This window comes from Salmo salar, chromosome ssa12 (genome assembly GCF_905237065.1).
Source record: "Salmo salar chromosome ssa12, Ssal_v3.1, whole genome shotgun sequence".
NCBI lineage: Eukaryota > Metazoa > Chordata > Actinopteri > Salmoniformes > Salmonidae > Salmo > Salmo salar.
Window position 1 is genome coordinate 21,672,410 of NC_059453.1, and position 17,601 is coordinate 21,690,010.

Sequence of the window (17,601 nt, forward strand, 5' to 3'; positions counted from 1 at the left end):
CTGCATCTCAGTGCAAGAGACGTCACTACAGTCCCTGGTTTGATTCCAGTCTGATCTGGCTGTGATTGGGAGTCCCATAGGGTGGCACACAGTTGGCCCAGCATTGGCTGGGGTAGGCCATCATTGTAAATAAGAATTTGCTCTTAACTGACTTGCATAGTTAAATTAAAAATATATATTTGCATAAGGCATGCATTTTGGTTGTTGTGGAATAGCCTAGTATGTATGTTTAAAATACATATTGGGAGTCAGAACATATGTAAGACAGGTAAGACATGTTTGGTAACTGAAGCTCGCTGGTGACAAGAGGAGGCTCAGACAGGCTTAACCAGGGTAATACTAGTCTACCTAGGCTTCACCCTGCCCTCTACACTCGGACACATCTGCTCTATATAGGTCAATGTATGGGACTAACCCTAATCCTGCCTCCTATCATCAAGGACCTCAGCCACCCGAGCCAGCCGAGTCACCCCCCTACCTTCTAGAAGGCAGAGACACAACAGGCACATCAAAGCTGTGACCGAGAGATTGAAACCACTAGCCGGCCTCCGCACAGTACCCTGCCCTGAACTTTACTCACTGTTACTAGCCGGGCTACCACAGTACCCTGCCCTGAACTTTACTCACTGTTACTAGCCGGGCTACCACAGTACCCTGCCCTGAACTTTACTCACTGTTACTAGCCGGGCTACCACAGTACCCTGCCCTGAACTTTACTCACTGTTACTAGCCGGGCTACCAACAGGTACTCAACCTGCACCTTAGAGACTGCTGACCTATGTCCATAGTCCCTGGACACTGGTAGTAGCCTGGGCTTCAGACTTTGCTTATGTTGTTTTAAGAGGTGAGGGGAAAGCCTGTGGCTGAGGGTTGAAACAACATGGTAGACACTGCATACAGACAGAGAGAGAGAGAGAAGCTGAACAAATATACTTCATCCATACTATCCTTGTTTATTTTTCCATTCCTATAAGATTATTTCACTCAAGTTAATGCGTCTTATTAGGTTAGTATTTCATTGGAAGGCTGGTTGGATGCCCAAAGACTTTTCCTTGTTTCAGTTAGACTATCCCTTCATAAAAGCCCATTATTGCACTGTGTGAGAATGAAGTGTTCATATTTCCACAGATCCTTGATACTTGGAACGGTCATGGATTCAAAATATGACATATGTACGAGCTGTTGTCCCGTGTGGCTCAGTTGGTAGAGCATGGCGGCTTGCAACACCAGGGTTGTGGGTTCAATTCCCTAATCTCTCTAGATTAGAGCGTCTGCTAAATGACTAAAATGTAACTGTGCAGTAGGTACACTCCTGAGTTGGTTATTACAGTACATAGGTGAACATGGAGACATGTTGTTCACTAAATGAAGTCTCCCTGTAATTTGAAGGCTATTGTATTGTACTGAATATTTGTATCATGTGTCTCGGGCATACAATACACAGTAAGATAAGTAACACAGGGTTAGTGTGTGTGTGTGTGTGTGTGATGTCCATCCACTGTGTTCAGTAGTGAGGATCACAGTCCTCCAGTAGGCTGTCAGTGATGTAGTTGACGTTGAGTATCTCCTGGTAGTATTGTTTCTCCTCAGCTGTGTTGACTGTCCAGCCCACCACCTCAACCCCTCTCTGGGCCCAGTACTGGACATAGTCCCTGGGGGTGGAAGAGAGAGTCAATAAGGAATCAATGGCCAATCAAATCAATGCATGTTATGTGAAATGTAAATGAGATGTTGTGTAATAAAGGGAGACTTAGTGATTTTAGCCCTTTATCTACTTCCAAAGAGTCAGATGACCTCGTGCAGTGGAGGCTGCTGAGGGGAGGACGGCAACATCATAATGGCTGGAACTGAGCGAATGTAATGACAAACACATGGAAACAATGTGCTTGATGTTGTTGATACCTTTCCACTCCAGCCATTACCACGTGCCCATCCTCCACTATTACGGTGCCGCCACCACCCCCAAAATGAACTCACGGATACCATTTCTATGTCTCTGTGTCCAGTATGAAGGAAGTTAGAGGTACTTTCGTGAGCCAATGCTAACTAGCGTTAGCGCAATGACTGGAGGTCTATGGGTATCTGCTAGCATGCTAGATAAAATCCCAAAGTATCCCTATAACAGTGGTTATTGAGGGTGTGTACACTTCAAACAGCTAACGATGTGGGTAACCGTTGCGACGTGTAGTAACAACAAAGCAGCAGTACATAAGGGCTAGAGCAGCAAATATTTCCTTTCATCAGAGGATACATCGCTCCTCCAAGCAGAATCATGTCATTATATAGAGGTCTAAAGTAGTGCACTATATAGGGAATGGACATAACCCCCTCAGGAGGTTGAAAAGATTACGGCTGCACCATTGAGAGCATCTTGACTTGTTGCATCACTGCTTGGTATGGCAACTGCACCACCCTCGAAGGCGCTACAGAGGTTGGTGTGGACAGCCCAGTGCATCACTGGGGCCGAGCTCCCCTACCATACAGGACCTCTATATCAGGCAGTGTGAAAGGAAGGCCTCGTCAATTATCTTGAAAAAAATGTATACTTAAACTGGAAATCAACCAATCCTCTGTCGTTAACACAATGGAAAGGTTAAATGCTTTATTATCTCAATGTTAAAAGTACCTGGCCGACAGAGAAACAAAATGGTTCAGTTTGAGGTCATGTGGCAGAGAGAGATGCGGGCGCTGGAGATGGAGGTGTGAGCAGGTGGGTCTCGGCAGGTGTGATGTAGTTGATGTTTGTATGTGTATGTTTTATATTGTAAAAAAATTAAAAAGTACAAAAACAAAGACCCTGAAAATCATTAAAGACTCCGGCCATCCAAGCCATGGACTGTTTTCTCTGCTTCCTCACGGCAAGTGGTGCCGGTGTATCAAGTCTGACACCAACAGGCTCCTGAACAGCTTCTATCACCAAGCCATAAGACTGCTAAATAGCTAACAAATGGCTACCCAGACGATCCGAGTTGACTCTTGAATGTTTTTATTTTTTGCACTGTCTTTATGCACACTCACCAGACTCTACACACTCACTCATTTATATTGACTTTACGCACACATACAATCATCATATACTCTGCTGCTACTCTGTTTATCATATATTCTGATGCATAGTCACCTTACCCCTATACATATCTACCTATATAGATCCAGTATCCCTGTACATTATAATATGGTACTGACCCTGTATATAGTATGTTTACCCCTATACATATCTACCTCTATAGATCCAGTATCCCTGTACATTATAATATGGTACTGACCCTGTATATAGTATGTTTACCTCTATACATATATACCTCTATAGATCCAGTATCCCTGTACATTATAATATGGTACTGACCCTGTATATAGTATGTTTACCCCTATACATATCTACCTCTATAGATCCAGTATCCCTGTACATTATAATATGGTACTGACCCTGTATATAGTATCCTTACCCCTATACATATCTACCTCTATAGATCCAGTATCCCTGTACATTATAATATGGTACTGACCCTGTATATAGTATCCTTACCCCTATACATATCTACCTCTATAGATCCAGTATCCCTGTACATTATAATATGGTACTGACCCTGTATATAGTATCCTTACCCCTATACATATCTACCTCTATAGATCCAGTATCCCTGTACATTATAATATGGTACTGACCCTGTATATAGTATCCTTACCCCTATACATATCTACCTCTATAGATCCAGTATCCCTGTACATTATAATATGGTACTGACCCTGTATATAGTATGTTTACCCCTATACATATCTACCTCTATAGATCCAGTATCCCTGTACATTATAATATGGTACTGACCCTGTATATAGTATGTTTACCCCTATACATATCTACCTCTATAGATCCAGTGTCCCTGTACATTATAATATGGTACTGACCCTGTATATAGTATGTTTACCCCTATACATATCTACCTCTATAGATCCAGTATCCCTGTACATTATAATATGGTACTGACCCTGTATATAGTATGTTTACCCCTATACATATCTACCTCTATAGATCCAGTATCCCTGTACATTGTAAATACGATATTGGAACTAACCATATATACAGTTGAAGTCGGAAGTTTACATACACTTAAGTTGGAGTCATTACAATTTGTTTTTCAACCACTCCACAAATTTCTTGTTAACAAACTATAGTTTTGGCAAGTCGGTTAGGACATCTACTTAGTGCATGACAAGTCATTTTTCCAACAATTGTTTACAGACAGATTATTTAACTTAATCACAATTCCAGTGGGTCAGACGTTTACATACACTAAGTTGACTGTGCCTTTAAACAGGTTGGAAAATTCAAGAAAATTATGTCATGGCTTTAGAAGCTTCTGATAGGCTAATTGACATCATTTGAGTCAATTGAAGGTGTATCTGTGGATGTATTTCAAGGCCTACCTTCAAACTCAGTGCCTCTTTGCTTGTCATCATGGGAAAATCAAAAGAAATCAGCCAAGACCTCAGAAAAAAAATTGTAAGCCTCCACAAGTCTGGTTCATCCTTGGGAGCAATTTCCAAACGCCTGAAGGTACCATGTTCATATGTACAAACAATAGTACCCAAGTATAAACACTGTGGGACCACGCAGCCGTCATACCGCTCAGGAAGGAGACGCGTTCTGTCTCCTAGAGATGAACGTACTTTGGTGCGAAAAGTGCAAATCAACACCAGAACATCAGCAAAGGACCTTGTGAAGATGCTGGAGGAAACGGGTACAAACGTATTTATATCCACAGTAAAACAGGTCCTATATTGACATAACCTGAAAGGCCGCTCAGCAAGGAAGAAGCCACTGATTTGAAAGAAAAAAGAAATTTTTCTTGGTCTGATAAAAAAAAAAAAAAATGGTTGGCTTAAACACCACAATTATGTTTGGAGGAAAAAGGGGAGGCTTGTAAGACGAAGAACACCATCCCAACCGTGAAGCACGGGGGTAGCAGCATCATGTTGTGGAGGTGCTTTGCTGCAGAAGGGACTGGTGCACTTCACCAAATAGATGGCATCATAAGGTAGGAAAATTATGTGGATATATTGAAGCAACATCTCAAGACATCAGTCAGGAAGTTAAAGCTTGGTCGCAAATGGGTCTTCCAAATTGACAATGACCCCAAGCATACTTCCAAAGTTGTGGCAAAATGGCTTAAGGACAACAAAGTCAAAGTATTGGAGTGGCCATCGCAAAGCCCTGACCTCAATCCCATAAAAAATTTGTGGGCAGAACTGAAAAAGCGTGTGCGAGCAAGGAGGCCTACAAACCTGACTCCGTTACACCAGCTCTGTAAGGAGGAATAGGCCAAAATTCACCCAACTTATTGTGGGAAGCTTGTGGAAGGCTACCCGAATCATTTGACCCAAGTTAAACAATTTAAAGGCAATACTACCAAATACTAATTGAGTGTATGTAAACTTCTGACCAACTGGGAATGTTATGAAATAAATAAAAGCTGAAATAAATCATTCTCTCTACTATTATTCTGACATTTCATTCGTAAAATAAAGTGGTGATCCTAACTGACCTAAGACAGGGAATTTTTACTAGGATTAAATGTCAGGAATTGTGAAAAACTGAGTTTAAATGTATTAGGCTAAGGTGTAGGTAAACTTCCGACTTCAACTGTAGCTTACTTACGTTCTCGTGATCTTCTTACATTTCTTGTGTTTTTATTCTACCTTCATTTATTTTATAGTACTACATTGATATTGATAACTCACAGTGATATGAAGTTCTTCTGCACCAGGAAGGCAGAGACGCCACAGAGGTTCCAGAGCAGGTGGTGGTGGGCCCAGTCCACTATCACGTCTAGCACCTGCATCCAGTGGTGTTTCCATAGCGACGAGAAGCGCGGCGTGCCGTCACCCAACCGACTAAGGCTCCATGGCCGGTGGGTCAGCGCCGTCACCACTTCCGGGTCAGCCTGACGCATCTGGGATCAGGGGTTAGAGGGCAATGGAGAGAAAGAGAGAAGGGATTTTACTACAAGTTTATCAGGTCAAATCTTTCAAATGTCTATCTGTAATCTAATGTTCTTCCCATAGCGAAGCTGAAATGAAAATGGCTGCCATTTCATGGAAACTTAAATCCATTGTTAGTGCTCTCATACAGAGAGATAGACACATCTAACCCAGTACCCATATAGACAGACAGCCCACTACGATCCTCTTGCCAACCTAACAGCCCACAGTTACCCTGTAGATGACTTTGGGCTCAAAGGAACAGACGATGCTGGTGTTGTAAAGCACAGGGTGTTTCTGATACATCTCCTTTAGGGCTGCCGCTGCCTGGGAGAGGAGAGGAGAAGAACAGAACATGAAAAAGTAATTAATACACTTTCTGTTTGTTTGTAGAGTCTGTGTGTATATGTGTACCTCTCAGACCCACTGGTGAGCCAGCAACTGTTGGGGGTCAGTTAGATCAGTGTTTCCCAGACTGTGGGGCGTGCAAAGGGGTCGGCAGAGGGGCTGCAGAGTCGTCGCCTACCCCCCCAAAAGGAACTCAGTCGGGCCTTAAACTTCCTCTTGAATGTTGCAATAGTTGAATGCACGAGGTGCAATTTCGAAAATTGGGTTGGGCATCATCAGTTCCTCTTGTCATGTTAGTCATTGCAGACCTTAGAGAGATAGTTATAACTTATCAGAATTGTCTTATTGTATGAGTCACTCAGATATGACATGAACACACAATGTGAAGAATTGTGGGATATTAGCTTTAAAACAGCAAAAGATGTTCCCCCAATGATGGAAGAGGGGCCGGAGTGGAACAGTTTGGGAACCACTGAGTTAGATGACTGCTCTCAATTCTCAGTTTCCTGAACTGAAGTGGACCACTGACTAAAACAACAGGCTTTCAATGGGCCTAGCTGGTCCATGACTGGTCTAAAAGTGTACTGTTAAACAGCAAACAACAGAATTATCAAGCTTAGGCTTAAGAAGAAGACAAAGAAGTACTCAGTAGTGTGAAACTGTGTATATTCACACAAATCTTTATCTGAGGCTCCTGATTGGCTGTACCTCATCTGGGTGACCTTTGACATCAAAGTAGATGGTGAGCTGCAGTTTGATGCATTCCTCCACAGCCTCCTGCAGAGTGGGGACCTTCTCTTCCTGGAACTTGTCACTGTAGGAGCCACATAACATATACCGTGCCATCATTGGTCCTGTCCCAGCTAACTAATAAGCACAGAACTCAATTTAAACCATGATGAGTTATTTATTTGAATATGTGTTTTAGTGTTGGGAACAAAAACGTGCACACGCTGCGACCTCCAGGACCGGAGCTGTCCTACAGTATCACTCCATCTCTCTCTTCCTCTCACCTGAGTCGGTGCTTAGCGGCTGCGTCCAGTTTACTCAGCTCAGAGAAGCTTAGCTGTGTGAGGGGTCCCGACCCGTTGGTGGTTCGGTCTACAGTCTCATCGTGCATCAGAACAGGGACTCCATCTGATGTGAACTCCAAGTCCAGCTCTACGCCGGTCGCCCCGTTCTTATGGGCCTAGAGATGCAGAGAGAGGGAGATGAGACGAGGTTAGAAAATGAGATGGTATGAAGTGAAGCAAGGTGGTGCTTTCTTGACCGGATCGCCATAATCACCTGGAGACTATGTTAGGGGAGAGCGAGGGAGATAGAATGTTGTGGCTTTCAAGAACCACGAATCCTTGTTGAACAAATACTTCTCTCCTCGACTTCCTGACTCACCTCCCGGATGGCAGCCATGGTATTCTCCGGCGCATCATGCCCTCCACCCCGGTGAGCGACTAGGGACACCCCACCCGAAGCAGCGTTCTTAGCGGGCCGAAGCACCTGTCTCGCCTGGCTGGTCGGGACTTGGGGAAAACGGAACATGATCAGAAAGGCATAGAGGCAGGCGGTGAGGGCGGTGGACCATATCGTGCTACGTGTTCCGAGGAGAACGAACGCGAACACCACAGATAATAGGGCGATTTCGTCTCCGAGTTGCAGCATTTTTGCGCCGGGTCCATACGGTCACTGACTCACAATTCTGCGGTGTAGACTGTTCAACACACTTCTGCTATGCTGTTGGACAGACATCAGCGCATTAACACTGTCACAAAGTTACCAGTTCTTAATATGCCAATGAGGTTGGAAAGATGTCTCAATATTGTTCCAGTTGGCTGCAAGCAGTGACACTTCTTTGGAAGATCGGCACTAAGGATTCCACCGAAGATTGTCTTGACATGCCTTCTTCAGTCTATGCAGAAGCAAGACACAAAATAATTCAGTGGCTACATTTGAAATCGTTAGCGTAGTTTCACAACATCCTATTTACATGATCAAACAGCAACATTGTTGCCTCATAACTGTCATATTGGACCTCCCACCTTCCGTTTTAATAGGTTTATGGAACCTAAAGTTTAAATAAAATGTGTAAGACTTGCGCAATAAATATCATGCTTTTCAAAAATAATTATTGTTCACATTTATGAATATTAAAGATAAAAGTAATTTCACAAATACTTTATTTTGACCATATGTCGCTCTGCCCACAAGAGGGCGGAATTGCTCTTGGAACATTGCGTAAATTACTTCCTGTGCCAAAGTGCAAGGTCTGACCTAGCCATCTGGCTAACAGTGTGAATGATACCTTCCTGAGATGTTTTCTCACATATTTTGCAAGACAGAAGCCAGCTAACATGGTTGGTAAATTAGTTATTTCTTATTGTCGTTTGACTCAATATTAGACTATCAGTTGTATAGCCATTAATATAGAATAGAGTACAACTGAATACGTTAGAATAAATTGGATGAATGAGGATGCAGCAAAATAATTGGTTCTCTGTTGTATGGCTTCTTGCTCTCTAAACAGCTTGTAGTTTTAAACCAAAAAAGTATTTTTGTATTTCTCATGTCTCCATCTGTTGCCCTCTGCCCCTCTCCTGCTATCTCTACCCTATTTCTCTCCCCTACCCTCTCTCTGTCTCTATCCCACAGCATAGGTCTACAACACTCTTCCCTCGGCTGTCCTTCCATGTGCTGGCCCACTGCAGAGGATACTGTGTGTTGAGAGGCAGCTCAAGGTCGCTAATCTGTGGCCCACAACCCCATGTAGTCAGCCGACTGGACCCAAGATGGACGCCTAGTATCCAACACAGCTACCCAGTACCCCCATCCCCCCACGTCACTGCTCTCGCCAAATACTCTGACTTATCCACCCAAAAATACAACCTCATCTACTCCTTACCTCACATCAAACTCCTGAGAGCGGTCTCCCGACTCAAACTGCTCCAAACCGGAATCACCATGCTCTTACTCCCGCCCGTCTACTACATGTATTCCCAAGGAGATGCTTCGTACCTACTGGTTAGCTACAGCACGGGGATAGCGGCGTTCGCCGCCATCATGCTCTACTCGGCCAGTCACTACCTGAGACGCGTCGTCGGGATGATGTACCTGGATGAGTCCCAGACGACGCTGAAAGTGTCTCACCTGACGTTCTGGGGAAGCAGGAAGGACGTGTGTCTGCCCGTGACGGACGTTATGACTCTGGGGGACACCGGGGACTCCATAGGGGAGACTATACTGACGTTGAAGCGATATAGTAGTTCTGAGACGCTGTACTTCTCGACTAGACTGGGACGTGTGGTGGATAGGCAGGCCTTTGAGAAAGTGTTTGGGACTTTGATTTGATGTTTTTATAGGGCTTTTCAGAGCCAAACCAAGCTGTACTGAGTCGGACAGAGCCCAGCCAAGCATCCACTATAGTTCCTGGAACTGTGATGAAAAGATCTGAGCCTGCAGTTAGGTTCGGGTCGACACAGTGGTGTGAAAAGGGTATTTTATGTTGTGAGCATTTGAAATGTTGTATATTTTGCAGCTAAAGAGATGCCTGCCTACATATGCTGCAGTCTGTTCTGCCACATTTCTTGACTACTGTGTGCGACCAAAAGAAACCGTGACATTTGTGTTGGACAGCTGCTCAGACTCACAGCCTTCAATAAACACACCCTGATTATTTAAGCAAAAATATTTTTTATTTTAAGGTACAGTACACAAAACACTATACAGAAAATGTCTACAGTTATTTGACCTTTAGAAAGTCCATTGCAATCAATCAGCCCACAGTCAATTATGGAAATAATTTTCTTAAAGCGTTGGAGTGAAATAATGTACAGTAATATACAGGAGTGTATACCCTGATGGTCATCGATGAAGATCTTGAAGAACCATCTGGCCATATACCCTTAATCTCCACCCAGCACAGCCAGAAGAGGACTGGCCACCCCTCAGAGCCTGGTTCCTGTCTAGGTTTCCTCCTAGGTTCCTGCCTTTCTAGGGAGTTTTTCCTAGTCGCAATGCTATTACATCTGCATTGCTTGCTCTTTGGAGTTTTAGGCTGGATTTCTGTAAAAGCACTTTGTGACAACTGCTGATGTAAAAAGGGCTTTATAAATACATTTGATTGATTGGAGGAGTGTCAACCTCTTCACTGCAGATTGACAGAGTAGGGGTCTGTTTGAGCAGGGCCACATTGGATTCCTGTGTAGACTCTACTTGAGCTCAGCGATAGCATCATTAAAGATATCCAGGAAGAGATGAGCATGGTGTTCCGTGAACACCAGAGCTGGTCGGAACCGGATAGACTGGGTTCCACAGCCCCCTAGAACCACACCTGGAACAAGAAAACAACATCATAAATAGTATTCATTCTTTACTAACGAGCCAACGAATCACTTGATAGTACCTTATCGATACTAAATATGCTGGTAAATATTATGCTGGATATTGTCCTGCATGCCTTGAATCATTTGATAATCTTGCTAAATTGATAGTCTTATTCTTCTAGGTTATTCATCACATCCTACATGCTAAGATTCTTACCCTTATGCCTGGCCTGGAGGATTCATCACATCCTACATGCTAAGAGTCTTACCCTTATTCCTGGCCTAGAGGATTCATCACATCCTACATGCTAAGAGTCTTACCCTTATTCCTGGCCTGGAGGATTCATCACATCCTACATGCTAAGAGTCTTACCCTTATTCCTGGCCTTGAGGATGAGGTTGTTGCGTGTGTCTTCATCCTTAACATCGATGGCACAGAACGTCCCAATGCCCCTCGCTCTACTGAGCAGGTGGGGGTACTTATCCTTGAAGAGAGAGGAGCGGGGTGATGCATGCTATGTCTCACACACACACACACACTACAAACAACCACTCTCCCTCTACTCACAACACAACCACAGTAAATATCAAACAGTGATCATTCTTCACTCCCCTAACAGTGACTCCTGACCTTTGACCCTAACTCACCTGTAGGTTGTAGAGTCCCTCCAGCATGACCTTGCCTGACCTCTTGGCCTGGTCCAGCAGGTTCTCTGTCTTGATGACCTTTATGACCTCGGTCAGCAACAGGTTCTTAGTGTGGTCTCCAAGCCACGTGTTGAAGATCCTGAACGGCTGGAGAAGAAAATAACAAAGGAGAGGAGAGAAGAAGCAGAGAGGAGAGATGAGAGAAGAGCAGAGAAGAGAAAGAAGAGGAGAAAAGAGAGGAGAGAAGAGAAAGTAAATAAGGTTAAAAGGTTGATAAAGAAGTACCACACATACACCCACACACACATACACACACTACCTTGTCAGGCTGAAAGCTATCTTTCTGGTAGTATCCTCCTGTCAGCATCTTCTTGCTGAAGGAGACGATGTCAGCGGGGTCGTCCAATCCCCAGTGCTCGTGGGCCCAGAATTTCCCCGTAGACCCGCCCCCTGTCTGCACCTCATCCACTAGGAAGGCACAGCCATGCTGACGGACACACAAAGGTCAGTAGGTTGAAATGACTAAAGACCTGTGTAATTACAATACTGTTTACAGTGTACTTACACAGTAAAGTACTGATTTCTAGATGAGTGTACCTTGATAGCTTCATATTATTTACCAATCAATGTATTTAGTGAAGTATTTGATAAAACCCACCTTGGTAGGTGGCTTATACCAAGCCTCAATTAATGGAATTCTACTCAATATCTACAAATTGGATCATTTTCATTAACAATCAAGAGATTCAAATCAAATCAGTTAGATTGTCAGCATGATTCATATCCCTCCAGATGCTCTGTACTCTGTCTATAACCAGTAAGGATCCTTACTCTACCTTCTTGGTGATTCCCCTGAGCTTCCTGTAGAAGTCGAAGGAGGCGTGGTTATCCCCTCCCTCTGCCTGGATTGGCTCGATCACCACCCCCGCCACGTGCCGACCCTTCTGATTCCACTTCACTATCAGGTCCTCCGCCTGAGATGGGAGGGATTGAACGAGGGATGAGAGGAATAGAGGCAAGAATGAAGGTCAGGGGGGAGAATGAAAGAAAGGATAGTTCAGATGGATGAAAAAAGTTGGAAGATGAGTAGGAATGAGGGACGAGTCAAAAGGGATGGATAAAAGTTAGAAGGATCAGGGGAATGGATTGATGAGAGGAATAAGGGATGAGAGTCAGTTGGATGCTCAGATTAGGAAGAAGATACTGTATAGAGAGGGAGCGACTCAGACCTCCTCCAGGCAGCGGGCCTCCTCCTGTGCGTTCTCCCTTTCAAACTGGTCCAGGGGGTACCTCAGCTGGGGGAAGGGGGCGATGGGCCAGTCAAAAGACGGCACGTCTAGCTTCTGGATGGCCTTGGTGTGAGTGGTGGCCAGACAGCCTGGGAGAATAGGAGAGCCTTGAGTTCAGACTTGATATTATGTGGCTCTAAAACCTATGTACTGGCATTGCAATGACCTACATCCCAGTTGAAAGTACTTTGTGTACCCATTTCAGTACCCTAGTCAGACTGTATCAGCCTAAGTAATTACTATGTAAGTACATATTAAAGTCTTACCCAGAGTTCTTCCGTGAAATCCGCCCATAAAGGACAGAAGAGTCAGGTCAGGGCAGCCAGGAACCTGGAAATAGAACGAGAACACCAGACTGAGAAACTGCTGGCCCTATATAACATAATTACAAACCGGAGAGTTGTGAGGGAGCGTGAGTTACCTACCTGGTTGATGACACTAGTTCTTACTTCCTCTGGAGTTGGTTCCGGAGTTCCTCTCATCTTGTTCTAAGAAACACATAGAGTAAAAGCCTGCTATATATACAGGTCATATTTAATATAGACTTTATAAATGCGTTACTGTCCATGGTCCTGCCCTTACTCTGTACCAGATGAAGATGGCTTTGTAGGCGTTCTCATTGGAGCAGGATCCACAGGCCATGGTCTGGACCCGGCTGAAACCCTTGGGTGCCACCTAGTGGACAAAGGGAGGAAGCGCACCAGTCATGTCAGCACTTGAGTTATTTGATTTCATTCCATTTATTCTTGGGTTTGAATCCGTTAAAAAAGTACAAAGTCCAGGGTATAACACAATACAGTATCATAGAACACATATTTCCAATGTTGTCCTCTGTGTCCTGATATGTGTAGAAAATGTATGCATGGTTAGTAATAGTGTTAAACAGGCTGTGATGTTATATTCCGAGGTGTATTTGATATCAAACTTACTGCCATCAGGCCGTTGACAAGCTTCTCAGAGAATTGCTCTGGTGGCATCATCCCAAGTGCTGGTCGGTTGACAAACGTTCCCTGATACAGATTGTAGAAAACAGTTACACATTATCAATGGCAAATCTAATGGTTTTCAATTCTCAACATCAACTTTGATGCTTACCATATTTTTCGGATCCGTCATGACTTTTGTGAGTGCCGGGTGATTGTATCCTGGAAATCACAGAGAGAAAAACGTACATTTGAAGTCTTTGGGTCTTTCAGTGCTTTGACTTATCCTTGTGGTCCAAGAGTTTTTCTTGACCACGTGACCTGACCAGGAACAACTCTGGGTCCTATAGAATAGAATACCCACCTATGGGTATGGATGCGATCTGGGTGTAGACATCCAGCATACGGTTCCCATCCACGTCCACCAGGTAGTTACCTTTACTCTCCTCATAGTCACAGAAGAAGTTCACCTGGACAACACTCTGTAGAGGGGGACAGAGATGTTCAAGAGGGACAGAGATGTTCGAGAGGGACAGAGAAGAGGCTATCTTCACTGGTACCGTTGCACATGACTCATCGTACAAATCCGATATGATATGACTTGTGGACAGAGGACGTCAAGGAGAATAAGACACTTTTTTCACGACGTGGACATTTCTCTTCACCGCCTCTCTTTTTGTCCTTCAGCAGTGACATGACATTTCATTCATATTATATCATATAAATCTGAGTGTGTTTTGTGTATTTCTTACCTGAATCGCCTCCAGTTGTTGTGCTAGGATCTGTGGAGAACAACAGTAGAGATGAACGGATACTACCAGTACTTAAGAAACAAGCATGTCCTGAATTTAAAGTGCTTTGAATGGCTTCTTCTATCATATGTGTAATTGATTGATCCCTGAGAGCTTTGGCCTGGCCAAGATATTTCACAAACATTCATAGACCGTTTTAAATTGTTAAAAAATATGTTGTTCCCCTTACCATCCCTGCTACCCTAACTAACAGACAACAATACGGCTAGACAGTTGGCACATTACAGTGAGGGACAGATTTACTAAGCATTTTCACTACTGCATAGTTTGCACTTGTTTTTTTCCATACGAGAATGAAAAACAATCCCATAAAACTGTCTTTTATAGTGTCATTTTTCTTGCCTTAGAAAACGTGTGATAAACTTAGTATGTCTGGTCCTAGGTGTGGTATGGTCGAGAGTTGATCTATTGAATTACCTTAGATCTGGGCCCTGGAACCTCAGTCTTCATACAAGGACCATCAAACTCAACTTCCTCAACTCTTTTAGCTGTTGTTTGTTGATGGCGGTATCCTACGGAAAATGTGAACGAGATTCTATGGGTTATTTGAGTTATGAAGTTTTGTGCCAACGCCAAAAACACATCCAATCAGTGGGAAGTCACAAGACAGTACGGCAAATCACAAATATCTCACGAGGAAGCTAGATATTAATCTGGAAGGAGTGGGATCAAGAGGAGTGCAGAGGTGGGAATTAATGATCAACTGTGTTTTCCAGTTGTGTCTGGTTCTGGCAAGTTGAATGGCCATTATGGGTCAAAGACCTGATGCTTATTTGACTGACAGAATGAGCCAGTATGCTACTGCAGGAAATGAATCCTGCAGCAACAGGGTAATTCATGGACATTTTTGTAGGGTTTGATCCATTTTTCATAAGCGAAAATCAAGTCTGACATTTTCAAAGTGGAAATTACAAACTTCAGAAGCCTTTTTAAACCTCAAATACACACGTTTAAAATGTCCTGCGTTGCAGGAAAGTTCTTCTGCAACAGGGTGATCAAATTAAGATACAACATAATGTAGCGATGCATTCAGAAACTCACAAGACATTCCACAATCTCCTTTCTTCCAATTGTCATTGTGTTCAACTTATTAGTTATTACCATAATGTTGAATATGTACAATCTTTCTATAAATAGCATGTGAGAAGCCAGCATTACCTATCACTAAACAGCAAATTCTCCAGTGTAAAAAAAAAGAAAAAACAGTGTTAAATCAACACTGAAAGTGTGGATCCATATACATTTTAGTCATTTAGCAGACGCTTTTATTCAGAGCAACTTACAGTAGTGAATGCATACATTTCATACATTTTTTCCCCCCGTACTGGTCCCCCATGGGAATCGAACCCACAACCCTGGTGTTGCAAACACCATGCTCTACCAACTGAGCCACACAGGAACAGTGTTAAATTAACACACTGCTTCGTGTAAAGCCTTATTGAAATATTTCCCAGAGTGCCTTGCCTTTCGAGTATATTGTAGAGTTACCACCCATGACTGTATTTGTTAGTGACAGAGACATGGTTGTTGCATTCATCCATTTTGCTAGATCTACTATGGTAAGTCATATAGAAGTTTCTCTCCTCTTACCTGAAGCAGACAACCCAAGGCTGGGTCTCAGAGAAGATGCAAGACGGCGGTTTAGAATACTGGAGGCCATGCTCCTCAGCTACCGCTGTAGCAAGAATGAAGAATGCAAAAAAAGGTTGATTTTCAATATTTTCTTGACACTCTGCACATAAATACCAATAGAAAAACCGAATATTTTCTAGGTTATCACACATACAATATACTCTTAAAAATATAATATTCATATCAAATGATGCTGGTTGACTGCGCAGTAGTTTAAAATGTAACAGAAACACTCACTGTGGAAGTGTGAAAATGTGATGCAGGTGGAACCACAAGACTGTATGCCATTGTCTTTACTCCCCAACAGCCTTTTATATCTCAACCACAGCCATTTAGAGAAGCGGGTGTGGAGGTGGGGGCCAATGCGGAATCGTCCGGTATACCACACACCACTATCATTGACTGGACTGCTCTCCTGGACACTAAAGGGTCGAGGTCATGACAGTAATAATTGCAGATACCGGATGGATCAAAATAGGTTGGTTTTAGATTAACTTATTTTTGTAAGAGGACTTCTATGACAGGTGAGGGAGGGTGGGTTTCATGTATTCATTCATTGCTGAGGTCAAGATTCTTACATCCTGAAATGTCCAGTTTTCCTAAATGTCAAACGTTAAGCATACATGCCACCTGTTGGTAGACATTGGAACGACAGATTAACTTGGATTAACATGATTCAGTTGGATTATTATTATGGCATGAAAACATTGAGCTGTAACTGTGACTTGTCTTTATTAAAGCATTCTAGACCCAGATCCTTCCTGGCTAAAGAATCTATGCGTACTACATTCTGGTCTACAGTTTAACACAGGGAGCATTCCCATTACAACTCTTGGAATACAAAAGCGTTGATGAAACACATTTGTCAACATGTTTTTTTTAAATCAGCATTGCATACAGCGGACAGGTTTTCAAATACTGCTTTTCCAAACATATACATATTGTATTGCAATTACATAATTACAAGATCAAAATCTTTGCAACATTTACAGCATAAATAAAGTTGGAAGTTTACATACACCTTAGCCAAATACATCTAAACTCAGTTTTTCACAATCCTGACATTTAATCCTAGTAAAGATTCCCTGTCTTAGGTCAGTTAGGATCACCACTTTATTTTAAGAATGTGAAATGTCAGAATAATAGTAGAGAGAATGATTTATTTCAGCTTTTCTTTCTTTCATTACATTCCCAGTGGGTCAGAAGTTTACATACACTCAATTAGTATTTGGTAGTATTGCCTTTAAATTGTTTAACTTGAGTCAAACATTTTGGGTAGCCTTCCACAAACTTCCCACAATAAGTTGGATGAATTTTGGCCCATTCCTCCTGACAGAGCTGGTGTAACTGAGTCAGGTGTGAAGGCTTCCTTGCTCGCACAAACTTTTTCAGTTCTGCCCACAAATTTTCTATGGGATTGAGGTCAGAGCTTTGTGATGGCCACTCTAATACCTTGACTTTGTTGTCCTTAAGCCCGCTTGCCACAACTTTGGAAGTATGCCTGGGGTCATTGACCATTTGGAAGACCCATTTGCAACCAAGCTTTAACTTCCTGACTGATGTCTTGAGATGTTGCTTCAATATATCCACATAATTTTCCTACCTCATGATGCCATCTATTTTGTGAAGTGCACCAGTCCCTCCTGCAGCAGAG

At 43.1% G+C, this 17,601-nt stretch overlaps 3 protein-coding genes across 3 annotated transcripts; 1 reads left to right on the forward strand and 2 right to left on the reverse strand.

The window, feature by feature from the left end:
* Positions 1-932: 932 nt before the first annotated feature.
* On the reverse strand, positions 933-8,357 carry LOC106589785 (glycerophosphodiester phosphodiesterase 1). The gene is made up of 6 exons (XM_014180124.2): positions 7,720-8,357; positions 7,341-7,516; positions 7,036-7,141; positions 6,214-6,306; positions 5,740-5,951; positions 933-1,652 (listed from the first exon to the last, which is right to left on the reverse strand). Exons 1-6 carry the CDS (start codon positions 7,984-7,986, stop codon positions 1,505-1,507), a joined length of 1,002 nt encoding a protein of 333 aa, XP_014035599.1. The 5' UTR covers positions 7,987-8,357; the 3' UTR covers positions 933-1,504.
* A 244-nt stretch (positions 8,358-8,601) lies between these two features.
* Positions 8,602-10,001, forward strand: tm186 (Transmembrane protein 186). Its single transcript, NM_001140891.1, is given in 2 exon segments — positions 8,602-8,678; positions 8,974-10,001. Coding segments are annotated over 2 exon segments (699 nt in total). The 5' UTR covers positions 8,602-8,675; the 3' UTR covers positions 9,670-10,001.
* On the reverse strand, positions 9,992-16,343 carry LOC106564456 (4-aminobutyrate aminotransferase, mitochondrial). The gene is made up of 16 exons (XM_014130562.2): positions 16,185-16,343; positions 15,906-15,990; positions 14,733-14,827; positions 14,256-14,285; positions 13,868-13,985; positions 13,676-13,725; positions 13,510-13,590; positions 13,163-13,255; positions 13,006-13,068; positions 12,847-12,910; positions 12,521-12,669; positions 12,128-12,265; positions 11,611-11,778; positions 11,292-11,438; positions 11,017-11,128; positions 9,992-10,651 (listed from the first exon to the last, which is right to left on the reverse strand). The coding sequence occupies exons 2-16, from the start codon at positions 15,973-15,975 to the stop codon at positions 10,530-10,532; spliced, it is 1,500 nt and encodes a 499-aa protein (XP_013986037.1). The 5' UTR covers positions 15,976-15,990; positions 16,185-16,343; the 3' UTR covers positions 9,992-10,529.
* Positions 16,344-17,601: the final 1,258 nt, after the last annotated feature.